The sequence below is a fragment of the Zingiber officinale genome, chromosome 1B, assembly GCF_018446385.1.
Source record: "Zingiber officinale cultivar Zhangliang chromosome 1B, Zo_v1.1, whole genome shotgun sequence".
Classification (NCBI taxonomy): domain Eukaryota; kingdom Viridiplantae; phylum Streptophyta; class Magnoliopsida; order Zingiberales; family Zingiberaceae; genus Zingiber; species Zingiber officinale.
The window spans coordinates 27408055-27435971 of NC_055986.1; the positions used below are offsets into that span (position 1 = coordinate 27408055).

General features: G+C 37.3%; 2 protein-coding genes and 1 pseudogene across 2 annotated transcripts; 2 read left to right on the forward strand and 1 right to left on the reverse strand.

Annotated features, from left to right (window-relative positions):
* Nucleotides 1-492: 492 nt before the first annotated feature.
* Nucleotides 493-4671, forward strand: LOC122053821 (triacylglycerol lipase SDP1-like). The gene is made up of 4 exons (XM_042615775.1): nt 493-1100; nt 2272-3138; nt 3332-3475; nt 3567-4671. The coding sequence occupies exons 1-4, from the start codon at nt 558-560 to the stop codon at nt 4593-4595; spliced, it is 2583 nt and encodes an 860-aa protein (XP_042471709.1). The 5' UTR covers nt 493-557; the 3' UTR covers nt 4596-4671.
* A 16512-nt stretch (nt 4672-21183) lies between these two features.
* On the reverse strand, nt 21184-23604 carry LOC122049134 (INO80 complex subunit D-like). Its single transcript, XM_042610603.1, has 2 exons — nt 22977-23604; nt 21184-21579 (listed from the first exon to the last, which is right to left on the reverse strand). The coding sequence occupies exons 1-2, from the start codon at nt 23573-23575 to the stop codon at nt 21300-21302; spliced, it is 879 nt and encodes a 292-aa protein (XP_042466537.1). The 5' UTR covers nt 23576-23604; the 3' UTR covers nt 21184-21299.
* A 2573-nt stretch (nt 23605-26177) lies between these two features.
* Nucleotides 26178-27456, forward strand: LOC122049245 (annotated as a pseudogene).
* The last annotated feature ends 461 nt before the right edge of the window (nt 27457-27917 follow it).

Sequence of the window (27917 nt, forward strand, 5' to 3'; positions counted from 1 at the left end):
GATAATGTAATGATTTTTTTAAAATCCGTTTGTTTGATTGATTGATATTTTCAAAGAGATTTCAGAAGATATCTTTTCTAAATTGTAATACATTTCTTTCGTGATCTTTTTAAATTTGTACATATATTTTTTTTTGGAGGATTTTATTATTACATGAGTTATGGAGTAACATGTTAAAATAGGAAACGAGCTAATTATAGCTTAGTAATATTAAAGCTGATTTATTTACTAATTTAACTTGTTTAATTTATTCATTAAAGTTTTATTTATAATTAATTTTTTTATAAGTTCATAATTAATATATTCATAAATTTCCCTAAAACTTTGTTTATAAGTATTAATAAGTTTAAATTTATTTATTTTATGTATTTTTTTTATTAATGGAAGTTTAGAGGCAAAAGATTATTTTTAAAAGGCACAAAATATAATTTTATCTATTTCTATAACTGGAACGCCGCCTGACCTCGCCGTTGATCCCCACTATTAATTTCTTCCGATTCCCAATTTCCAGGAGGTAAAGAAATTCTGGAGGGAAGAGCAGAAGAGGGATCCGATCGATGGACAACAAGGTGGCGGTAGACGCCTTCTCGATCGCCCCCTCCATCGTCCTCGGCCGCACCATCGCCCTCCGCGTCCTCCTCTGCGGTTCCCTCCGCCTCCTTCGCCGCCGTCTCTCCTTCCTCATCCTCATTGTCCTCCGCCGCCTCCGCAGCTGCGCGCGGCACCTTCTCGCCTGGGTCCATCCCCGAAACGCCCAGGGCACCCTCGGACTAGTAACCATCGTCGCCTTCGCTCTCCGCCGCTTCGGCAATGTGCACGCCAAGTTTGGCTACCGGCGTAGGTTCTGGCGCAACATGCTACACAGCGCTCTCACCTACGAGGAGTGGTCGCACGCCGCCAAAATGCTCGAAAGTGAGATGATGCCCAAGACGAGGGAAAGCGACCTCTACGACGAGGAGCTCGTCCGGAACAAGCTGCAGGAACTGCGACACCGCCGCCGTGAGGGATCCTTGCGGGACATTGTCTTCTGCATGCGCACCGACATTCTCAGGAATCTCGGCAACATGTGCAACCCCGAGCTCCACAAGGGGAGGCATCAGGTATCGTATTTTTCTCTGCTCGTTGGCATGTTTGATCTCTCCTTGTTTTGTTAAGATTATTCCTCAAGCGTGATTCATACTTAATTATTCAAGCCTTTTTTGATTTTTTTATTGGAAATTTCGTTGCCTTTCATCTGATATAGAAAAGAAACGAATATAATAAATTAGGAGCGAGCACTTTATTTTTTATTGTTCAATTTTCCTTATTTTCTAAGGAGAACTAATCATTCTGCTTCATTTGTTCTTCATGCCTCTCGTGACCTGAGATTTATGTCTGTATTTCGTTATAGTGAAATTACTATTCATATGAATTGAATTGGCTTGTAGAATGTAAAATTCTGATCTTGTATGGAATATCTGTAATAAATGAGGATGGCATAAGTTCTCCCGTCATCATCCTTTATTTGTTTGATTATACACCTAAGGCTTTTAGCTTCTAATCAGCTTGATCATCTTCCAATTGTTGCACGCATATCCATTTTGGTTTCGTTTCTTAACTAGAAAAATCTCAGCTAAAGGCTTTGTCTTAATGTGGATATCCTTAAGATATTGTTCCCCATCCGATTGCTCTTACTTGCCTCACTCCGACCACTTGGTATTTGATAATAGAAAGGTTTTCCTATAATGATATGTTCTAGTATGCTGTCCTGTTAGAAGTAAAGGAAAAATTATTTCGAAGCGATTCTCATTTGAAGTTTCATCCTGTTTATGCTTTTAAATGCATTAAGGTTCAAGTATCCCCATCTTTAGGGACAATCTGACTGGATCATGTTCTTGCTGGAAGAAAGTAGAGTATGACAATCAATTCAAATTTTATAGATCTAAGTATTGCAAATTCAACCATATTTCTATTTCTAAGAAGAAATTTACAAAGGGAGAAAACCTTCTGCTCTTTAGAGCATTTGCTCTATTAAATATTGATGATATTTATGCATTTGGAGTGTTGCAGATTGTGTTTTTATATGACAAGAGCAGTCAACAAAATGCAACATAGGCGAGAATCAGGGAGATTTTCCTTTTCATTGTGGAAATCTTGACCTTGATGCCTAGCTCCTTGTGATTCAGCATCGTGCACTGCCTGATGCTTACTAAGTTACCCTGTGTTCTTCATGTCCTTCAGACGTTTTCTATCTAGCTCTAGTAATTTAACTGCCGAATGGTTGCGATACAGGTACCTAAACTAATCAAGGAGTACATTGATGAGGTCTCAACTCAACTGAAAATGGTTTGCGATTCAGACTCCGATGAGTTGCTCTTGGAAGAGAAACTTGCATTTATGCATGAAACAAGGCATGCTTTTGGTAGGACAGCTTTGCTTTTAAGTGGTGGTGCTTCATTGGGTGCTTTCCATGTAGGTGTAGTGAGAACACTAGTGGAGCATAAGCTTCTGCCTCGAATTATAGCAGGATCTAGTGTAGGTTCCGTTATTTGTGCTGTTGTAGCCACAAGATCTTGGCCTGAGCTTGAGAGCTTCTTTGAAAATTCTTGGCACTCGTTGCAGTTTTTTGATCAGTTGGGGGGGATATTCACCGTGGTTAAAAGGATCATGACACATGGTGCAGTCCATGAGATTAGGCAATTACAAAGTCTTTTGAGGCACCTTACGAGTAATTTAACATTTCAAGAGGCTTATGATATGACTGGTATTGTTCTCGGTATCACTGTGTGCTCTCCAAGAAAGCATGAATCACCACGGTGTCTTAATTACTTGACCTCTCCTCATGTTGTTATCTGGAGTGCTGTAACTGCATCTTGTGCATTTCCTGGTCTATTTGAGGCTCAGGAGTTGATGGCAAAAGATAGATTTGGTGAAATTGTTCCTTTTCACGCACCGTTTTCATTGGGCATGGAGGATAATCCTAAAGCTTCAGCTCGTCGGTGGAGAGATGGAAGCTTGGAAAGTGATTTGCCTATGATTCAACTGAAGGAATTATTTAATGTCAACCACTTTATTGTTAGTCAAGCAAATCCCCATATAGCTCCATTGTTGAGAGTAAAGGAAATTATCAGAGTTTATGGAGGAAACTTTGCTGCAAAGGTACTCAGAATATCTATCTTTCCTCATGTTTTTGTTGTCTCTCTTTCAATTTTACTAGACTTCAAACTTGATTATATGCATCCTAGCTCCTCTTAGCAAAGGCTTTCTTAGTACTTTGACCCAATAAAGCACGACATTCTAGCAATTAATCTGTTGTTTAGATCTTCGATCTCATTAACTTATCTTGATGTAGCTTGCTCACCTTGTCGAAATGGAAGTTAAACATCGATGCAATCAAGTTCTTGAACTCGGTATTCCATTAGGTGGCCTTGCTAAGTTGTTTGCTCAAGATTGGGAGGGAGATGTTACTGTTGTTATGCCAGCCACCCTTGCTCAGGTAGTGTTGTCGATAACTGTATTTTTTTTTAAAAAAAAAATTATTTTGCAGGAAGCCTGGTTGACATATCCTGGTTCTCTTTTGATTTCAGTACTCAAAGATTATACAAAATCCGTCTCGTGTGGAACTTCAAAAGGCTGCTAACCAAGGGAGGAGATGCACATGGGAGAAGCTGTCCGCGATAAAGGCTAACTGTGCCATTGAACTTGTACTGGATGAGTGTGTTGTTCTTCTTAACCGTAGTCGCAGCCTCAAGAGAAGTGCTAAAAGAGATGCTACATCTCAAAGCCTCACAAACTTCATGCGACTTAATGCTGCTGGGAGAATTCCTTCATGGAATTGCATTGCAAGAGAAAACTCAGCAGACTCTCTTGAAGAAGATTTAGTAGCCGAATCTGCTGCATCAATCCACCAGGGAAATCCTACAGCTGGGCAATCGAACAGAAATAGGCAGACTCAACAAGGCACGCATGATGGAAGTGATAGCGAATCAGAATCAGAAAGTGCAGACTTAAATTCTTGGACAAGAAGTGGTGGTCCTTTGATGAGGACGACCTCTGCTGCCATATTTATTAACTTTGTGCAGAAACTTGAGACGGAAACAGAGTGTAGCAGATTTGGCGAAGAAGAGATTGACACTTCAGCAACACAGTTCAATTTGATCGGGAGTCAAGCGGTCGGTGGGGGTACTTACTATAACAACTCAAGGGTAATAACTCCTGATAGAAGCTCAGAAAATGCAGATTCAAAGAGTAGCAGCAGAGTCCCAGTCGCTGCTTCCACAAGCATTACACTTTCCGAAGGTGATCTTTTGCAAACTGAGAAGGTTCACAATGGTATTGTGTTTAATATCGTCAAGAAGGCCACCTTGTTACGCGGTAGCAGCAACCCCGAACTGCACCAGGATTGTTGTAGAGTAGCAGATGAAGAGAATGTGCCAGCGGAAATTTGTGATAGCAGCAAAACCTCGGACTTAGGCAAAGAGGACGATAACCCTACACCGAACCAAGATTACAAGTCTCTATATCGAGGTGACGATTGTATTTATGGCTCAAATGGAATGAATGGAAGCGGAGCAGTGGCCATGTCTAACCCTGGCGGTTTGGATGTGGATTGCTAGTAGATGGGTGTGGATGTACATACAGCGTGAAAATTGCGATATACAATCAACAACTACTGTGGCTCCTTGTGAATAATTGTTTGTTAAGTTTGATTCTCTTTTATTTTGTTCTCTCTTTTACGTCAGGCATTGGTGACGACTGCTCTAGATGTATCTATCCATTTGGACCAGATAGGATTTGCTTGCGGTTGAAAAGTGAGAGGAAAGGATTGCTTCCCTTTCAGTTTCAAGTGCATCCATCCTTCGCGACTTCGGCATATCCTTTTTCCTTGAATGGTCGATCTAGAATATGACTCAATCAAAGTCCGACGATCCAACTGGAACCGGATCAGTCTCACCAATCTATAGGGATGACATAGTTAAAGAAGAGAGTAGTTAGCACCCGGAATAATATAAACTTAAGTCTACAACATATACACTACAACCAGAAAAACAAGAGAAAGCACGGTAAATTACCCTCTGTTCAATTGATGTAAGAAGGATAGTGATACGGGTTATAACGAGTGGACCAGGAGATGATGTGATAGTCAATGTCAAAGTGATGTGAAGGTCAAAGTCATTGGAGGAGAATATCTCCTCATCTGGCTCTGATTGGCTGTCAGTGCTAAGGATCGCTGAATCGGCCTGGTCAGATTCCAAGCCATATGAAAGAAAGGCCGATCGACCCTTAAGCCGGTCGAACATAAGGAGTTCAGTGTTTTATCTTTGAACTAAAGAGATAATGTGTCTGGTCACTCAATATCCGATCGGGTTTAAGGACGGTCACCCTTACAAGCCGACTGGAATGACTGACCCACCTTACATTCGACCAGTCATAGACTTGGTCAGAGGAAGGGTCAAACTCTTACTCTGTATGAGCCTCTCTACATACGTCCAGTTGACCTGATCCCCGATCAACCCTATAGGTATGTATTCAATAATAGAACCGGATGAGTTTATATGACTCTAATCCATCTCTTCTATGCATAAGTATAAGATAGCTTTATAAATCTGGTTAGAATGCCAAGTACACTTACCTACAAGTTATTATACGTCGGTCGGACAAATGGTCGACCATGCCTAAGGTACTTTGGCTCAAAATACAGATCGAATCCCTCAGAACACAGTCTCATTTCTCCAGAAGCCCATTATACGCTCGGTTGAACAAAAGACTGACGGGGCCTAACACACTTATCTTCATATTGCTATCCAGATGGACCTATAACACGCACAAATTATCAGATGGATTTCTAGAATGCATGGGTTATCATATTGCTTCCTAGATGGATTTCCAGTACACCCGGGGCACCATATTATTTCCTGAATGGATTCCACATATCTTTCAATATATAATAAAGCATCTTAATGCGAGGACATGCATAAAGATAGCCAGCTTTACAACCCGATAGGGATATACTCAGCCGACAACATGATCAGAGAATCCTAACAACCTGTCAGAATAACAACTATGTGTAAGAGAATATTCATTTGGAACCTTCTCTAGGGACCATCGTGTCTTCCATCAGCAACCATTTATAACAACATATTCCTTCAACAACCTCAGTAATAACAGAAGTTATAAATGACAAAAGAGGTATACATGTGGATAAAGGGAAGATTCCTTGGATAATTATTGTACATTGCCTAGGTTGTACACTTCCCTTTACCTAACAAACTCTGACACACCTTGCCACCTCATAATTGCGGAGGTTATGTGAGGTGGTATATAAACAGGGAGTCCACTCCATGGTGAAGATATGTTCTCTGAACATCTGCAACTTACTCTTGCATGCATGTTCTATTATTCTTCATTCACCCGTCCGGACTTATACTAACTTGATCGTCGGAGGGTCTTCGCCAGAGACTCTCCCCTGGTTTTTAGGCCATGATGTTTTAGTGGCTTGTCTTCGTGTGCGCAGGAGTAGAAGGAAACTTTTCCGTTGAGTAAAAGGTATTCTACCAGTCAACCATCAAGCCACTGTGCTTATCACGTCATCTCTGTAGTTTTCAGATAGGATCAAATTTGACGCCATTTGTGAGAAATTTTACCTGAATCTAAAGATCAGAGATAGAAGAATCTGGAAGACTCACCACCGTTATCCTAACCCAAGAGGATCTAGATCTGCTCATCAATGCCTAAGCATAAAAACTATTGCAACAGCAACAACAACAATAAGTAGCTACTGATGGTATAGAGGGTTATAGAGGTGATATATAAAGGAGGTCCTTTCCATTGGCAAGGTAGGTGCGACTTTCCTACTCAAGCTCACACATTCATTTACTTTTCTTCTTCTACTTTTTGCTCGGCCAATACACTAACTTGAGCGTCGGAGGATCTTCGTTAGAGACCTTTCCCCTGGTTTTAGGCATTAATGTTTGTCTGTTTTCTTGAGTGAGTGCAGAGAGGATTTTTGCGCCAGTTCGTAGCCTTTTCTCTAATTTAAAGTCTTTGCACAATCAACCTGGCAGCCACCTACCCAGCGTTATCTCCTTCATTTTTAGACAGGATCAATAAATGTTAAGAGTGATCTAATTTTGATAGAAATTTCTACTTAGCGTGTACTTGTTTGTTTCTTCTTCTAACTCTTAACATTATTATGGCTAATAAGCCATTTGCAAGTAGGGATGGCAATGGGGTGGGGCAAAGCGAGGTGGGTTTGTCATCTCCATCCCTGCCCTCGAATTATATCCTCACTCCTATCCCCGCCCCAATCCCTGATTCTATGTAATCGGGGAATCCCCATCAATGACCCCGAGGGGATTAAATCTCCATCCCTGTCCCCATCCTCACCACCCATCCCTGTTTCCCATCAAATATTTTCTGAACTAATCACGGAATCCCCATTCCCATCCTCATCCCTACCCCTGCCCCCATCCCCGTCCCCCATTGTATTGTATCGGGGCAGGTTCAGGGATGGGGATAGCATTTCCATACCCACCCCCGTTCAAATGCGGGGATTTGAAAAATCCTCGAATCCGAACCCATACCCAAAAATATTCCCCCAAACCCGTCCCATTTTGGGCTTTCCCGCGGAACCCCGGACTCATGGGGAAAATTACCATCCCTATTTGCAAGGGATGTTCAATCGAACTATCAGATTATTAGAAGCAGGTATCAAGCTAGTGTAAGTCCATTTGCATGTCTAAACATCATTTTGTTTCTCATTCAGCTACCATATTTTATTATCATCTGTGTGATGCCAGATATGTATTTGACTGTAAGCCTCTAGAGCTGGTATTTCTGTTTTTTTTTTTTTGCAAGATAATGATAATCTATAAGTTTGTTTTGTTCTTTAGATATTCAAAGAGGGAAGATGCAACTAAGGATTTGAGCACAACAATTGAGGTCATTGCTTGTGCATAACAATTACCTTTATCGGGACTCTTTATCCTGCTACAATTTCTTTTGCCGCGCGCCTTAGTTGATTACCTTTCCTATTTGTAGACTGGTGATCTGGAGGGAATTGAAAGGTACACCAAAAGGACTGTCAACGTAATCTTTGATATTGCTATTTTATTGGAAATTACCATGAGGATCTTATTGACTATGATGCAATCAGCATGAAGTTAGCATGCTAATTATCTGTTTCCTTCATATGCAACATATGTTACTCGGATTGCATATGGTGTCAGTGCTGCAACTCTTCCATGTTTATATTGCTCTTCCATAGATATGTTACTCGGACTTGATATAGTGTTCAACATGAGTATGATCACAATCTCTGACATGGCCATTTTTACAAATTTGTACATATGCTCAATGGGGTTTGAGTGTTCACTCTTAGTGTCAACTATTTGGGTGTCATTATCCAAGTTTCTATATCCCACACAGATTTGGACAGTTATTTCATACTTTGAAATTTTCCTCTTTTTTTAATGCTTGATCAGTGACTTTGTTTGGTTAAAGGAAAAAAAAACTTTATTTCTACATTTGATATTATTATACACATCATACAACGATGTTATTTTCAAAAAACATTTTCACAACCTTTCTATTTAATTGACATTGTCTTTATTGATTTGTTTATGTTGTCGTTTATTATTCTTCCTAAAAAAAGTTTTGATCTATTACAACTCTTTTTAATCATCAAAATTGCATCATTCTGTAAAAGCAATTTTATTCTCTTGCCAAGTTTTATGCCATATTCGTACTCTCCTTAAAATCGTGTGATACCATCCTCGGATATGCTAGTCATCCTTTTTCATGATTTCTGCATCCAGAAATCTTGTGTCAACGAAAACAAAATAATGTTGCTTACCTTTCTATGGTTGCATTTTAAGCTTTAGGTTCTTTTTTGCATTTTTGTTATGGTCTATATTTTCAGAACTCATCTTTATGTGCATAGGACATTCATTGGGTTTTTATTTCTTCTCCCTAGAATATGTATTCTTTTGACTATGTACATAATATACATAGCAGCTTTTTTATTATTATTTTCTTTTGTAACTTTTTTTGCATTGTTGCTAAACGAATAACTCGTCAGGCATTGGAGGACGAACAACTTTGAATCTCATCCGTCAGCATAGTTGTATAGAGAATATCTTGGAGAACATAAACAAAGAAAGGTGCTCCAATTTCCACGTTCACTCATGCAAGATTTAATTGCATCGCCTTCAATTGTTGTGGTTTTGTGAAAATTAAGATCCATCAGGATTCTTATGTGGCCCTCGTGGTTTCTCTTATAAAACTTGGTATAATTATGTATATCAAATTCCTGAAGAGTGGCCTTATCAAGAAGCTCGACGCTTGTTCAAAGAACCAAATGTGATCATGGACGTTCCAAAAATAAAGTGGATAGTTTCAGATGAGAAGGTAGTAATGAAAATTAATTAGGTGCTAATAAGTCAATTAGGTATCTTTACACATTATTCCTCTCTCTTATCAGGTCTCTTATCAGGTCTTCTAAGCTTTCTGGTGAATGACAATGGATTCAAAGGTATTTGTCCTCTTCACCGTGATGCCGTCTTTGTTAATAGTTGATTGTGGAAGTCCCTATATTAAACTGTTTGTTAATCTCACCTCCTAAAATTTTCTAGGCAATAGAAAAATTTAAATCGACCAAGAACAAATCTTCACAGGCCGGTAGGCATTCTTTTTCTATCTTATTTTTTTTCAATAATTTAGGTATCCAGCTCTTCGAATAAACTATTGATGGTTCTCGTAAAACCTAAGCCGCATGAATTCTAAACAACCGAAATAAGAATTCAAATAGGAAAAATAAAAACATATGAGCATGGATCTTCGTTTCATCGAGAACATAACATAAGAAAGTAAATATTGTAATTACAAAGAACCTGAATGCAGCGGAATTGTCATTGTTCTTCGTGTAGAGCTAGTCGATCTAATAATCCTGTTGGTATTAGCTTTAGTACCAATTATGAGATGATTGTAAAGAGCTCATTTTGTATCATATATCATTACTAATAAAAGACAAAGTTTGTTATTATATTTATTTCAGTTCAGTGTCAATTGAATAAGTATAATAATGTCCTTGGATAATATGTTCTTATCTACAGTATATCAATTGGTTGAATTAAAGTGAGATATTATAGAGAACACTACTCTTAACTGTTCCTAGTCGAGCATTAATATGCAAGGACAATATGAATACGTTGAAACTAGCATGCAGGTCAACGGATGACTTGATCTCACAAGTCATGGATATGAGATATCAGATTGACATATGAGTATATATTAGAGAATATATACTGAATGACCCGGCATGAGAATGTTTTATGGATCATCGTATGAGTGTCATAAACATTCTCATGTGACTATTGGTATGAATAGTCCTTAGACTTGAAGTTACTACGGTTCCCTACATAAGGAGTTGTATACTTTGGTATCGTCAAACGTCACTCATAACAGGGTGGACTATAAAGTCGATCATTGGGTATGCAATAAATTATGCGGAGGGATATGAATGATGTAGATGAGATCTATCCCTTCCATATGACGGAAGCGATATATGTGGACCCCTTGATTAGTAGGACACAAGAAAGCATGACCATACGTAAATTAGTCAATATGAGATATTGAGCTCATTTGTTTGAGTGTCTCTACTTGGAGATCAAAAAACACAAAGATTGATAAGAGGATGACACGGTCTATGCCTCATTGATCAATTTAAATATTAAGGATAGAGGGATCAAGTCATACAAGATAATAGTCACGGACAGGTTAGGTCGGATCTTGACTTTCTCAACACTTGGGTAGCAATGATGTCTTGCTAGATGTCACTCATTGCTTATGTATCTAAATGGTGATTTGGGTACATTGCCAACGTTATGAGAACCTATAGGGTCACACACAAAGAACAAGTTGATATGGAGATAAGTTCATGTGATGAATCATTGGATTAAGTATAATCCGAATTTGACTCATTGAGTTAGACTCAAAGGGATCCAATTGTTGGATTGAGTCGAGTTGCATGAGAATCAATGGGTTAGATTCATTGGGTGAACTTGTGTTCACCAAGGAAGTTTAATAGTCAAAATTGAACCATTGGATTGAATGGTTAATTTTGAGTCATTGGATGGGAAGATGAAAGGGCAAAACCCTTGGTATTCATGTGATGACTATATATATATCATTTGGATGATAATTTTTGGGTAGATGAAAAGGTGTGAGACCTTTTGCATTCTTTTTCTTCCTCCTTGCCTCTCTTGGCCGAAACTCCTAGGTGAGGTTGCTAGCACAACCTTAGGTGTTTTCTTCTCCATCTTGCTTTGTTTGTGAGACAAACAAAGACAAGGCTTGTTCGTATGGATACCATAGAGGCGCGGACGTGTGATGGTGCTGAGATCCGAGCTGTCGGGAGATCGTGTGCACGCATCAAGGGTATAATCCTATCATGTAACTTAGTATAGATTGTTTGTATGCAATGTTTCTTCCCTTCGCATGGATCTGCTGGATGGAGGATCTAGTAAATTTTTGCTGCGCTTCCGCGTGTTTAGCGCACTAGATCCCAACAAATCTTGCGGAAGAAGAAGAAGGAGAAGAAGGTTGGCCTTCGGGAGGAGTTAGGGTTGACGGCGTCGAATCCTCTTAGTCAATGGGGAACGAAGAGACGTCTCAAAGATTCCCCAATCCTCTGGAGACCAACCTATTATATAGTGCACATCTATTATCAGCTCATAGATAATCATAAATGTGGGACTATAAGTCCATATATATACTGAACATCTATTATCAGCAAAAAGATGATAATAGATGCAGGACTATAGGTTCTACACATATAAGATCCACATCCAATTACCCGAAACCCACTAGACATAAGTTATATCATTTTAAAGGGTTCGGATCGTATTCACGTGTGCAACTTACAGATAAGCCCACCTAATAGGGATAATTATATCCAACAATCTCTCACTTAGGCTATATGTAAGTTGTATGTGAAATACAAGTAAAACTTAAGTTGATATCAAACTTTATTGGTACAAAATACCTCTGTAAATAATCTGGTCCATTAACTTCATTGGTATAGGACTAAAGAGGTCATAACTACTGTATATGATCATAACAAACCCCAACAGTAATCACAATACCAATATCATTAATGACATAGATCAAGATGTGGATATATAGAGTGGAAATTACATGAAACATGATCAATACATGTCAATTTCCAACTGGTCCTAAGATGATTTCAAAAGAGGTCAGATCAAATTTGCAAAATACTTTATGCTAAACTGCAATAGAAAATCATGATCCAAACTGTATGATTCCAAAAGGAATCTATATCATATTTACAAACACCAAATGTCAAACAACAGTAGTAAATGATGATATCATAGTCAGAGTGTCAAACAAACATATAAATTTTCATTAATGTTTTAAACTTTAAGTACGTATAATAATTAAAACAAATGTTTATCTTTATTAATCAACATAGAGCAATAAAAATAAATACAGACTCCTACTAGATGAGTTTTTCTTCCAAAAGAAGAACTCTCATATCTATAACATGCGCATGAAAGACCTTAGGTACCAAGCCTTTGGTAAGTGGATCAGCCAACATAGAATCTGTTCTAATGTGCTCTATCATAATCTGACAACTCTGAACTGTTTCTTTAACTGCTAGAAACTTGATGTTGATGTGTTTAGACTTCGACGAACTGCGATTGTTCTTGGCATAAAGTTCTGCGGCTTTATTATCACAGTGGATCCTCAATGGCCTGTCAATGCCATCAACAATCTGTAATACTATGATGAAGTTCCGCAGCCAAATCCCGTGATTGGATGCTTCATAGCATGCTACGAACTCTGTCTCCATAGTAGAAGTGGCTACTAGCATCTGTTTGACGCTCTTCCAAGATATAACCCCTCCAGCGAGCATGAAAATATAGACTGAAGTAGATCTTCTGCTATCCAAACATCCAACAAAATCAGAGTATGAATATCCAATCACCTCCAAGTGATCTAATCTCTGATACGTGAGCATATGTCCTTTAGTTCTTTGCAAATACCGCATCACTCTCTTTACCACTTTCCAGTGTGACGGTCCTAGGTTACTAATATATCTACCTAACATTTCCACTATAAATGCTATATCTGGTCGAGTACAAACTTGTGTATACATGAGACTTCTCACTGCTGACGCATATGAGAATTGCTTCATCTCCTTTATTTCAAGTTCAAGACGTGGACACTGCTGCAAGCTGAACTTGTCACCTTTTAACACAAGTGTGTCACCGGGTGTACAGTTCTGCATACCATACCTTATAAGAACCTTTTCAATATAGACCTGTTATGGAAGTCCAAGAATGTCTCTTGAATGATCACGATAGATCTGTATGCCTAAAATAAAGGATGTTTCATCAAGATCTTTCATTTCAAAATTACCATATAAAAATGACTTGGTTTGATGCAGCATACCCTTATTATTGCTCACAAGCAATATATCGTCCACATACAAAATAATTATAACAAACTTGCTTCTACTGAACTTGACATATATGCACTGATCAACGGGGTTCTCTTAAAATCCAAATGAGGAATCACTTGATCAAATTTTCGGTACCACTGATAGAATGTCTGTTCTAAACTATAAATGGACTTCTTTAATCTACATACTAGGTTCTTTGAGTCGTTAGACTCAAAGTTCTCTGGTTGCACCATATATATAGACTCCTCTATGTTTTCATTGAGGAATGTCGTCTTTACGTCCATTTGATGTAGCTCCAAATCATAATGAGCCACAAGTGTCATGATTATCCTAAGGGAGTCTTTTGTCGACACAGGTGAGAAAATCTCCTTGTAATCAATGTTTTCTTTCTGAGTGAATCCCTTGGCAACGAGACAAGCCTTATACTTTTCGACATTGCCCCTTGAATCCCACTTATTTTAAATATCCATTTACAACCAACGGACTTCTTTCCTTTAGGCAATTCGACAAGTTCACAAACGTCATTGTCTGCCATAGACTTCAACCCTTCTTGCATGATGTTAATCCACCTTTCAGGGTTAGAGTATTATTTGACTTCTTGGAAAGATATAAGATCACTCTCCAACCCTATGTCAAAATCATGTTCTTGGAGATAAACATAATGACGAGAATTTGTGGTTCTCCATTCCCTTGTGGATCACCTTAAAGGCATTTGTATTTGAGGTGGTTGAGGTACTTGCTCATCAATATGAGGTAATACTTCAATTTTAGTGACAGGTTTCTCCAATTGCATTGGAGATGTCATGGGAATATCTTGGTTCACTACGCTTACTGAATGTGTGATACCCATAATGTGTGATATGGTAATCATACCGCTACTGATCGCACTAATAGTAACCACAGGAGGATCACCAATGCTTTCCTCAAAAAATACTTCCCTGATTTTATTACTCCCACTGTCCTCAATGAACTTGGCATTTCCCATTTCGAAGAAGAATCTATTAGAGGGATCATAAAATTTATACCCTCTTAACTTCTCAGAGTATCCTATAAAATTACAGCTAATCGTTCTTGAGTCTAGTTTCCTTTCATTAGGCTTGTAAGGCCTAGCTTCAGCTGGACAACCTCAGACGTGTAAATGCCTAATTCTAGGCTTCTTACCTGTCCACATCTTGAATGAGGTTTTAGTTACTGCCTTACTAGGTACTCTATTGAGTAGGTAAACTACAGTCTTGAGTGTTTCACCCCACAAGGACTCTGTAGAGAAGTGAAAGCCATCATACTTCTTACCATGTCTTTTAGGGTTCGATTGCAACGCTCAACTACACTATTCTGACTGGGTGTACCAGGCATGGTATACTGAGGCATAATTTCACACTCAGCAAGGTAATTCGCAAAAGGTCCTGGGTGTTGTTCACCTGATCCATCATATCGACCGTAATATTCACCTCCACGGGCGGATCAGACAGCTTTAATTTTCTTACCTAGTTGAAGTTCAACTTCGGCTTTGAAAATTTTGAACATGTCTAAAGATTATGATTTCTCATGAATAAGGTACAGATAGCCAAATCTGGAATAGTCGTCTATGAAGCTAATAAAGTATGTGTGCCCATTCCAAGATGTCTTAGGGAATGGTCCACAAATATCCGTATGTATTAACTCCAAAACATTACTACAACGGCTAGCCCCCTTATTCCTTTTGTTAGTGGTCTTCCCCTTGAGACACTCTATGCAGACATCAAAGTCTGACATGTTAAGGGAATCGAGAATTCCATGTGACATTAACCTTTCTAGATGTTATTTTGATATACGTCCTAAACGCCTATACCACAACATGGAAGAATTCTCGTTAGTCAATTTACGTTTCGTACCTATACTATGCATTATTATATTGTCAACTGTAGGAGTAAAAGTGTTCAATTTTTAAAGCTTATCCACCAAGGAACCATTGCCAACCAACACTGAATTAAAGAAAATACTAAAAATTCCATTTCTAAATGAACAAGAATAACTTGATTTGTCCAAATAAGAAATTGAAATTAAATTCTGTTGAAAAGACGGTACAATAAATGTATTTTCTAAATCCAGAAAAACATTGGTTCCTAAACAAAGCCTAAAAACACCAATCGATTCGACTTTAGCCTTCTTTCCATTTCCTATATAGATGTATCTTTCACCATCAAGCGGAACTCGGCTCCTGAGACAACCTTGCATAGTGACACTTATGTGAGTAGTAACACCGGTATCTATCCACGAAGTGTCAGTAGGTACTATAGCTAAATTAATTTCCGAACTAAAAAATTTTGAAAACTCCCAGAATCTGCAGTCTGCTTTCCTTTTCCTTTATTGATCCTCTTTCTCTTCTTACTTGAACCTTGAGATTTAGATGCTAGGTGAGCACTTTCAGGTGTCTCAAACCTCAGTCTCTCCCTTATGTTTGCTTTTCTAGTATACCGCATGGTTACCAACTTCGTAAGAAGTGTGGTAGTGTTGATCTTTTCATTTGAGGTGAATTGGTCTCCCAATTGGTTTAGAAAACTCCTAGCATCTTCTCCCTCATTTATCGAGCCCTTTATTGGTGCCGGTATGGAAAGCTTCATGATACTCAAACACATGCGATTTGATTTCTCCCACAGCTGAAATTCAGCCCTCTGCTATAACGACCCGGCCACTCGGCCCCTTGGGCGGCTCAACTGGCGACCCATTTGGTGGCCCCTTGGCGGTCCTTGGGTGGTCCAACTGGCAGCCCAACTGGCGACCCCTTATGTCGTTGACCGACAACCTTCGATCGTGCCGTTACTCTAGCCCGAAGGTCTAGAGTTCGAATCCTAGAGAAGGCAAAAATCCAATGGCCAGGGGTGGGAAGACCTAGTGAGTAACGGCACGGCCGAGGGTCGTCAGGTCGACGACATAAGGGGCAGCCAAATGGGCCGCTAGTTGGGCCGCCCAAGGGGCCGAGGGGCCGAGGGGCCGGGTTGTTACAATCACTTGGCTACCAGGATCCATAAACTCTAGTACTTAGCCTGGAGGTCTAGAGTTTGAATCCTGGGGAAAGCAAAAATCCACTGGCCAGGGGTGGGAAGACCTAGTGAGTAACGGCATGGCCGAAGGTCGTCGATCGACAATATAAGGGGTCGCCAGTCGGGTCGCTCAAGGGACCGCCAAGGGGCCGCCAAATGGACCGTCAGTTGGGCCGCCCAAGGGGCCGAATCGTTACATCTGCTCTATAGTACTAGTACTGGTCAGAGGTGCGGGATAATCATTCCTTAATGCATAGTCTAAGTCTATGAAGCCTAAGACTACGATCATGTATTCTTTCCATTCAGAAAAATTTGAACCAGTTAGTATTGGAATGTTATTAATACTAACAGTTATAGATTGCACTGAAATTTAAGAGAGAAATTTATTTAAGCTTACGATTTAACTAAAGCCAAGAAGATATAAGTAATATAAAATTATGCAAATAAAATAAAATTTTAAATGCATATAAATGGGCTCTTTATGAGATACCAAGTACAACATAATGTGTCTTCCTTTGGGCCGACGCATTATTTGTTAGTGATACTCTATAATATAACTCAAACTTGAATTGGTCACACAATGTGCCTTCCTTTGGGCCAACCCATTGTGCGCATAATATGATACTTTATATGAGTTATATTTTTGGTTCATAGCTTACAACAACCTTAATCGGCCACATAATATGCCTTCCTTTGGGCCGACATATTTTGTGCATAACTTAACAAAATAATATTTTGTTTCATAGTTGTAAGCTACCTTATGCATATATCTGGCATAAAAGTAACTTTCATTTGGACCGATTATTTTTAGCATAGATATACGTCTACCAACATAAAATGTACTAAACCTACCTCAGGTGTCTTCCTTTGGGCCGACACAATAGTTCAACTTAGTAGCACGTTGTGTAGATAGACCTAAGAAATATTAGAAACTTTATTCGAACAGATTACCTAATCTGCCTTAATAATTTAAAATTAGGTTTATTAATCGATTGATACCTTATGATAGTCAATTGGTATAATCGATCTGAAAATCTACTATATGCGACTATATAATTATATAGAGAATTATTTAAAATTTTATTTACATTCTAAAATTATAATTAAATAGTATTAAATTATTATTATTATTTTTTCACATTCACTGTTACGAAACAGTGAAACTTTACATTAAAATTTATTTAATTTAATGTTGAACTTTACTGTTTTCACGTTGAAACAGAGTTTTTTTTCGTTCTGTTTCTTGATTAAACAGACTTGATCGAAAAAAAATAATAATAACAATAATAAAATAATATTAATCGATTAAAAAAATTAATCGATTAATAATTTAAGTAGTCGCAAGTTCAAGGCCGTTCGATTCTAATTGATTTTATGTTCATAATTTTAGACTCGACAATCGATTATTCGATCAAAGTAATCGATTGAATTATCACAATTTAATCTAAAATTATATTAAACGGTGACGATTTTCATTGTTCTTTGTATTCTTCATAGAAATACAAAAAATTCAAAAAATAAGTCTATCCTAATTTTTTTCTTACATGATCTTCGACGATTAAAAATTGTATTATACTAGGAAAATTTAATCTAGTATACAAACAATAAATCGACGAAAAATTTAAATTTTATTGTCATAAAAAGATGAAACAGAAACCCGTTCTGATACCAATTGATAGATCGAAAAACTTTTAGATATCTCTACAATGGTATGATATTATCCACTTTGGGCCTAAGTCCTCATGGTTTTATTCTTGAGCTCTCTCTAAAAGGCCGCATACCAATAATTTCTCTTGTAAATCCATGATCTTTCCTATATGTTTTCAATGTAAAATTATGTTTGTAATCTTATAATCTAACAATTAATCCTAGAATTGATTAACCTGATCTCATGTAAATTTTCTATCAATATAAATTAAGAAGTATTAATAGAGATTCATTCAGATGACCACTATTTTTAGATCTATTAGTAAGTCTGGTTCTCGTAGCTAAGATTTAAATTTTAAATCCGTTATCGATTTAACTATTACATCATTATCGCAGGAATAGAGCCTTGACTATTTTATCTAAACTTTGATGTTGCTTATGATCAATGCAATCATTTTGATTTTATTTTATTTTATTTTCCAGTTTGGAGTCCTTTTTAAAACCGGCTGTAAATGCATGCGCCGTTCCCACCAAAAGAAAGGTATGCTTCAGTCCTTTTTTTCCCCAAAGAAACCTCATCACATTCTAGGTTTGTCTTTTGCTATTAAGTAGTGGTTCTTTAATTATAGAAATGGCATTATAAAAAGACTATTCTGTACATTAAATTCTAGTACTGGCTTCTGTCTGACCTGTGAATGTTATATGTATTTTAATTGTTGAAAATCGATGGTCGGTTAAAAGGAAGGTTAAATAATTTGGGTTAAATAATCTTGTAAAAACACAAATATAATATTCTTTTCGGACTATAAAAAGAATACTAGCATAAATAAATAAAGACAATAAACTAAAAGAAAAAGTTCACGAATTTAATTCGGTTATAATCGGGAAGGTTGTTAATTTAATAAATAAATTGTACACTAAAATATTTCCTTCAAGCGGAGAAGCCTCTTACAGTATTTAAGTACAGAAAATAGAAAAGGTAAACTAACAAGGAAGCGCACAAGTGTTGAATGTAAGAATTGCTTGTATGATGTAAAGCTTCTGGACCAAGACTGTATTTATAGCCTTGGTCGGGACGTCTGGAAAGGTTTCAGGCGCCTGGAGTTGGATAAAAAGTTATCCCCAATGTAACGATCAAACTCCATGTCATTTTGGATAAAATCAGCATTCCGAGCACCCGGAGTCTAGGCGCCCAGACTGTCCTGGGCTGGTCCGAGCATCCTCCTTCGCTTCCGTTCGCCTCGGTCCGGATCTTTCGCTCCAGCTCCGCTCACTTGGGTGATCTCGCTCATCAGGAATAGGGCTCACCCGAACCCAACTTCCGGCCTTCTCCTCGAGCAACCTTCCTTCCCGGTTTCTCGTCCCTCGGAATCGTCGTGTGCTTCCTTCTCATCCACCAACGTACCCATCCGTAACTCTTCGTCCCTCGGACGCACCGAGTCCGTCAGCTCTCTCCCGTACCGACCTTCTCGTTAGCTACGTCTCTTGCTCGACTACCTGTGCTCCTAAGCTCCTGCACACTTAGACACAAGGTTAAAACACTATATGACCTAACTTAATTTATTGATCACATCAAAATAACTTGGGATTCCAACATTAACTGCCATAAACATTTAAGAGTCCTATGAATCGTAACTCATGTTTTGCAATATTTCTCAGGAGAGTGACAAAGCTTCCAAAGAAATTTCTACCAACAAGAACTCTAAAGCTGGAACTGCAAAGAAGAAAAGATAGAAAGCTCCCTCATGCCTCAGAAAATTGGTAGTATGCCATCCTAGCAGATAAGAACTGTTGGCTCGGATTCTAACGATCCTAAGTTTCCTTCTTCTCATACTGTTTTGGCATATGATTCTCAGTGGCTGGTCATGTTTCTAAGAACTTTGGTGCAAGATGTACTTTTGTTAATTTCTAAATGTGCTTTATGTTATATGTGTGGACCAATTCCCAATTCAATCCATCAAAGATCGCATCAGGTTGCTAATGTTTTCTCATTTGAACTAATTTGAATGACATTTAACCTTAGCTAAATGACGTTGCTGAGGCCTGAGGGTGGTGGTTCAGTTTTATTGGTTCTTTTGGTGGTTCAATGAAAAGTTAAATTGATCGGAAGTGGTGGGGTGCTTAGAAAACTTACTACCTCAACCATGTTTGTGGGTCACAGAAAAGGCAAGTCCAGCAACTAGGATAATTTGCAACAATGAATCATTAGAATGATTCCTCTGATCGCAATCTCAAATCAATGCACCTAGTGAATTTTTTTTTTTTTGAGCTGCTAACAGTAGTTCTATATATATATATATATATATATATAATCATTAAATCCAATGTATTATTAGAACTCATCGTTTAGTTTAAATGATTTAAGAGGAGCCTTACATGTTGGTGTGGTGTGACTTGAAAGGTCACGGATTCAAATATCAAAAATAGTTTTTTGCAAAAACAGAATATGTACAATAGACTTTTCAGAATCCCACTTTGACAAGAGCTGAGCTTCATGCATCAAACTACCTTTCAAACTTCAAACACCAAGCTACTTAGCAGGATCTCAGTGCAAAAGATTGGGACCTTTTGGAGCATCACAAAATCAAATTAAAGCATATCCATAAAATAAAAATAATTAACAGATGCACCATCAAATGTTTGATGGACAATAATATACTTAGCAGGATCAACCAAAAAATTAATGCTTTGAACATCTAATGTTAATAATCTATACAGCATCACTAAGCAATCATGCTTTTAAACTTTGTAATGAAAAAAAATCCCTTCATCTTTATTGTAGCATGAAATCTGCCACTCTTATCCCACGGTCATCTATGAGGAGATAAATCGGAAAATTATAATTGGCCACAGCGGAGAGAATATTTTTCTCAGGTTTACTGAGATTCAATTTTTTTTTCTATTGTAATAATATCTACCTCGCAATAACTAACTCAACTATGCCCCGAGGGCATCTTCATCTTTATTTTGTCCATAAATCACGGAGACCTAATGATAGACATTATTTAGTAAATTTGTTAGAATGCCTTGAGTAATATCTAGAGTGTACACCCATAAACAAAAGTATGGTTTGTCTCAGTCAAATACGTCCTGATCTAAAGGATACAGGTCTTTAGGAACAAATACAGGGCAAGTAGGAATGAAATGCATTAATAGGAAATAAAACTTGGTCAAATCTCGTCCTTCTGAATCTCCTCATCCTTCTGATCCATAGTATCTTTAGAAGAGTTCTTCAATGCTTCTTTTCTTTTGGCTTGAATCTGACGCACACTTTCAGCTATTATAGCACTAAGTTTAGGAACAGGCTTGCCCGAGGGTATGTTTACTCCATGCTTTCTCAAAGCTTGTGATATACTCGTCTGATACTTCTGCAAGTGGATGTGGCAGAGAGAAGGTATAGCATCTACCAGAATTGGCTTCGCACAGGTAATGGGTTCACCATTCTTAGACCTGTAATTCAAAATATAACCATTAGTTGTCTTTTAAAAAATAATTGATCAACCAGTGAAGTAATCAGAAAAGCAATCTCATCAAGTAACAAGAAAATAAGCATGTCTGAGGTGTATATGATAGATTGATATCCAGTAGATTTTGTAGCTACTTTACTATAAAATATGTTATATAAGAGATTGTTGGTGAATATTACCTTTACCGAAAGTGAATCTCTTGTTGAAGATGAGAGTTTATGCAATAATAATCTCACTACCTTTGTCACTCATGACGATTTCATCACAAAGAAAACCGTGGAATAATAATGAAATTTGTCATGCATACAACCATAGACAATGAAGTGTTGACACAATGCATGCCGGGAAACAATATTTGAAAAACTAGCATAACATACATGAGAGTGCTAAAATAAATGTTTAGGGTAACTTTAAATATAAAATAAAAATGCTAACATAGGAAAGTGATAAGTGTAACTCAAAAGATGAAAAATGAAAGAAAATAGACCATGTTGATATCAATATATTCAAAAGTGATTAAAAGGTCCTATAGTTAGGGATAAATATAGCAACTGGATATGATGATGATGATGCAATAGTAAAGATAAAAACTATCTAGTAATGGACATCTGGATATAACCATTATATGTTTTCATAGCATTATCAGTCACAACCATATCAAGGAAGTCATCATTAACTTTTGAAAGTAAAAATTTTATAGTAGGAATTGAGGCATCCTAAAAGACTTGATCAAATTGCCAGATCAAAACATCAGCATCATCATTTTCTATTCAGAACAATTGAAATGATATATTAAGGAGGACACATTACTAGGAGAAGTGTACAAAAGCATCTTCTGTAGAGTCTATAGACTATAGGTAAAGAAGAAAATATGTAGTAGACTAATCAAGGTAAATGCATGAATATGCTACATCTAAATTTAGTTCCACATGTAAAGTTGTAAGCAAAAAAGGCATTTTCTAAGACTTAAACTATTGAACAACAACATTATCTTGAACAAACTATTGAACAACAACATTGTCTTGAACAAGATGCAGCCTGTGATGAAAAGGGCATCAATACTAATTCTGGGAGCAATATAATATCAACCCTGCATAAAATTTAACGCTAAATCTGATATTCTTATCCTCTAAAAGCTATCAAAGATTAGCCTTCTGTTTTACATACACATATTGCTGATCTTCTCTTCTCAATGGATACTATTAGAAGTAATATGGCAAGAAAAACACTCATTGCATCAAATAAACATACTACAATAATCAACATCAGTTGATTTAAATATCAAATAATAACAATAATAATAATGAAGTTGTTGGTGCAAGTTTCAGCCAGAACACTCCACTAACTTAGTCAAACAAGAAAAGATATGAGAGTAGGTACCTCTTTATTACATGAATACAAGGCTTGTAAAGAGTCTGCCTCTTCTCCGACAATATATGCGGATGGCAATAATTCGTTAAGGCCATTGCATTTGTCTTGCATCCAGGAAATGCACATCGCTTCCTTTGGCCTATGTTCCCCACGCCACCATTCCCTTCGTCAAATCCTAATTGAACCCGACGCCCCTTCCTCGTGGCCTCCGTCTCCTCGCCATTCTCCTCAGCAACCCGTCCCCTATTCAGCCCATCCTCCTCCCCCTTATCCTGCTCAGGCTCCTCCTCCTCCACCTCCTTATCTCCGCACTCAAAGGGACTAACCCCGTACTCCCAATAGTATTGCCGGTGCTTTACACGGACCTCCTCCATCAGGGCCCAATATTGGCGTCTATAACATAAAGCCAGTTGCTTCACCCGACGAGAGCGACGGCGAAGCACCTCCTCCCGAGTGAGAGATCGAGAGGGGCAAAGGATTTCGTCCTCTTCAGCCCCGTCGATGGTAAACACCGACGGGCCCGCCACCGATTCCTCGGCTCTACAAGAGTTCAGGTTGGGGTTCCATTCGCTCCTCTTCGGCGCTTTGCCCTTCCTTGCCGATGACATCCTTCTACCCAGTTGACGATCCGATTTTCCACCATAAATATCAATTAATTTTTTTTTCTTTAAAAAGAATATTATAGTTAGTTTTTTTTAAAGATCTTTACCTACTTTAAAATAAGAAATTTCTATTAATTTTTTTATAAAAAAAAATCAACAAGTTAACTAATATATTATAGTTAGTTTTTTTTAAGGTATTTACCTATTTTAAAATAATAAATTTCTATTATATTTAAAACTAATATATTAAAGGTATTTACCTATTTTAAAATAATAACTTTCTATTAATTTTTTTAAAAAAAAAATCAACGAGTTAACTAATATATCCATTAAATTAAAAAAAAACAACGAGTTAATTAATAAATACACTATCAACGGATTCTTTTTCCATTATTTCACATGATGATAAAACAATTTAATATTATATTTTATGTGAGATAATTTTGCGCATATGTTATCCCTAATAGAGGGTTAAATAGATGTTATAATATCCATTTAATTTTTTCTTTTCATTGTAAGTGAGTATTATAATATCCCCTCATAAAAGAGAAAAGAAAGAGTGTTCAAAAATTTGAACACTAATCTATCTGAGGGTGACTAGTTCGGTCCTACAAAAGTTTTCCACCTGTCATCAGGATAAATCAAAAAGCGCACGCGGCGGTCAGCCCAGAAGTTCAACATCTTTTGATTACACCTCCATTTAGAGAAAAAATTCCTACAAATATACTATAGTTGAGGTTTGAATAATAGATATTTGAATGACAATCTGAATATTCTACTGTGATATCATGACCTGGGGACGAAGCATCTGAAATAGTAAGAAATCGGGTTTTATGTTTCATATATCGGTTAATCCAATTTTTTTCCTCCATAAAAATCAGATTTTGTTACCCTTGTAAACATAATATTATAATTCCCATTTTACCTATTTAAAATATTAAAATTAATTTAATTTTGCATCTGACTCCTCGGTTCTCCGAGCATCTGAAACCGACTTTTATTTTCATAAATCGATGGTCCGATTTTCCACCATAAATACCAATTTTTTCCTTTAAAAAGAATATTATAGTTAACTTTTTTTTTAAGGTCTTTACCTATTTTAAAATAATAAATTTCTATTAAATTAAAAAAAAACAACGAGATTTTATTAAATGCATTATCAGCGGATTATTTTTCCATTATTTCACACAATGACATCCTTTTACCTGTTCTCGGTTCACCACGGAGATTGAAGCATCCGAAACGATAGAAAACTGGATTTTATATTTTATAGACTGGTTGATCCGATTTTTTTTCTCCATAAATATCAGATTTTGTTTTCCTTGTAAACATAATATTATAGTTTCCATTTTACCTATTTTAAAATATTAAAATTAATTTAATTTTGCATCTAACTCCTTCTCGGTTCTTTGAGCATCTGAGACCGACGTTTATTTTTATGGATCTGTGGTCCGAATTTCTCCAATAAATATCATTTTTTTACATTAAAAAGAATATTTTAAGGTCTTTACCTATTTTAAAATAATAAATTTCTATTAAATTTTAAAAGAAATTCGTTAAATAAAATTCGAACTTGACTCATTATAAACAAGTTAAAATTAAATATTTAAGAATTACACTATGCTCAGCTCAATTACACCCGCTTAAAATAAAATACTCTCTTCTTGTACTATATTTACTTGTATTTATCATGGAGCGCCTCCTTTACGGTATGTTTGGGAGGAGGTGAGGGAAGGGGAAAGAAAGAGAAATAAGGGGAAGGAAACTTTGAACTTTGTTTGGGAATGAGTGAGGAAAGGGAAGGAAAGGTAAGGAAGGATAAGTTTTAACCTTGAAAGAGAGATTTTCTTACACCCCGAATTGGGGTGAAAAGAAGGAAAGGGAAAACAAAAAGATTTTTTATTCCAATTTTATCTCCGTTCTTAATAGTTTAAAAAATGTTCCAATTTCTAATTTTGTTATGTCGTTGGAGTCCAATTTCCTCGCCTTCTTCACAGCTTGCTGTCAAATTATTAGAGGAGGAGATCCGACACGTCTTCTAACTGAATTGAAGGGAGGAACTATTTTTCTAATTAAAATTTAAAAGGATATCTACTACTTTTTAATTTTTCCATCAAAATTTAATAAATTTTAAAAAAAATAGAAATTCTCGTTATCAGCATTATTTTTCAAATTTTTTTATTTAAGATTTTTAAAATCATTATTTTCATTATTTATCATTTAATTACTTGATTATCGATAATTCATTATTTTATTATGAATAATATAAAAAATTAATTTTTTATTAAAAAATAATTAATTTAAATGATGATATAATAAATTAATTTTATTATTAAAAATATTTAATTTATATTTATAAAATAAATATTAATATTATGAAGAATGTCTAATTTAAAAAGTAAAAATATTTTTATAACTTTATTTATTTAACCTTCATTCTCATTCCTTTCTTTCCAAACAAAATAATATATGTTACGTTAATGAACGATTCTCTTCCTCCAAATAAGGAGAAGTTAAGGTTAGTAATCATCGGATGATTTTTCTTCTCCTGGGACGAATTGACGTGATACTGAGGAGAACGTATTCATCTTTTCCACCTTGGAGCCAAGATATTGTACCGTTCCAAGTTTGGAACGAACGATATCAGCGATTGCTCAATTTTGTTCATCCTCTTCACGCTCTTTCCGCTTCTTTCGCCGCCTCCATCGCCGTCCAATCCGTTGCTTCCTCCCTCCCTCCCTCCCTCCGTCACTTACTCTCCGGGCTAGTTTATGCTCTCTCTCTCTCGTTCTCTTGCTTTCTCATCGTGCATGTTATTGTTGCGATTTTCTCTTTTGTTCGCACCGTCACTTCCTCGTTTCACCAATGTCGACCAGGATTAGGGTTTGCTCCCTTCGCCTCCATGGCGGAATCCGGGGCCCCAGGCTCGCCGGAGAGCGGAAACTCTGGCGAAGTCGGCGGCGGAAGTGCGCGGGAGTAGGACCGCTTCCTCCCTATCTCCAGCATCGGTCGAATCATAAGGAAGGCCGTCCCCGAGAACAGAAAAATCGCAAAGGACGCCAAGGAGTCAGTTCGGGAGTGCGTCTCCGAGTTCATCAGTTGCGTCACCAGCGAGTAAGCCGAGTCGACCATGCTCCACCTTCTCCTCTTCTCCCGCTTGATGGCTATCTTTACCGTCTGTGGGTTTTCTGCGCAGGGCGAACGATAAGTCTCAGCTGGAAAAGAGGAGGACGATCAACGGCGATGATCTTCTTTGAGCGATGGGGACGCTCGGCTTTCGAGGAGTACGTTGAGCCTCTGAAACTCTACTTGCAGCTCTACAGAGAGGTGATCATTTGGGGAAATTGCTGGATAGTTGTTTCTTTGTTCGTTTCTGTGACAATTGTTCTGGAACGTATCGGTTTTCCAGATGGAGGTACTTCTCAAAATTTTCTAATTCTTCCAATTTTTCGCCTTCTTTTCGTGGATCGAACTAACACTGATTTTGTGTCTTTCTAATCGAAAATTTCCTCCAATTTGTTAAATCTTAAAGGGCAACGTCAAGTGTTCTTGTTCTGCCGATCAATCAGGAAACTGAGATGGGGCAATTCATGGGAGCCTGGCGATGTGGTCGGCCATTGATTTCCCTGGTTAGTTCCAATACTCCCTTTAATCAAATTGGATTGCTTTGTGCTGCATTCAGACAACAATTCTAGCATTCAATGTAGTTGAACCTTGTCGACAACATACGAAAGGGACAGATTACTATTTTTCATCTTAGCATTATGTCAGATATGTACACACTTCGTAGTAATTGGCCTCAAAGTACTTGAACTGAGACATTAGTCAAGTTGATTGCATTTGCTCAGTGGTTTTGGAGAAATCAGAAACACTTCCCGTTTCTCACTTGGTGGAATTGGCCACAAACCATTAAAAAGTTCCAAGTAACATTGCTTCTTGATCTGACCAACATGATGTTCATTTTATTTTAGTCTTGTAATTTTTTTCTCACCCATGGAAATAATTTTAGTAACCTCAAATTGCACTGATTGATCACACCAGAAGGAAATAACCAAATAGAAAGTGTAAATCCTAGGGTTCTCACTAGCTAACACTTAATACCCATACATCCTTTTAGTAGGGTTGTAAACAAGTCGAGCCGAGCCGAGTTTTGGGGTGTTCAAGCTTATTTGATAAGGTAACCAAGCCAAGCCGAGCCGAGCTTAAAATGAACCAAGCTTTTGAAATGAGTGTTCAAGTTTGGCTTGGTTTATTTTTTATGAGCTTGAGCTTGTTTGAAGCTTGGCTTGAACTTTGTTCATTTAGATGTTATCAAACTCTCAATTCAAGCTTGACTTAAGCTTGGTTC

Coding starts and splice junctions, on each gene's coding strand:
- LOC122053821 (XM_042615775.1), top strand. CDS start 558: ATGGACAACAAGGTGGCGGTAGACGCCTTCTCGATCGCCCCCTCCATC. Junction 1,101..2,271: donor TCCACAAGGGGAGGCATCAG/GTATCGTATTTT, acceptor GTTGCGATACAG/GTACCTAAACTAATCAAGGA. Junction 3,476..3,566: donor TGCCAGCCACCCTTGCTCAG/GTAGTGTTGTCG, acceptor TTTTGATTTCAG/TACTCAAAGATTATACAAAA.
- LOC122049134 (XM_042610603.1), bottom strand. CDS start 23,575: ATGTCATCGGCAAGGAAGGGCAAAGCGCCGAAGAGGAGCGAATGGAAC. Junction 21,580..22,976: donor TGTATTCATGTAATAAAGAG/GTACCTACTCTC, acceptor TTTGAATTACAG/GTCTAAGAATGGTGAACCCA.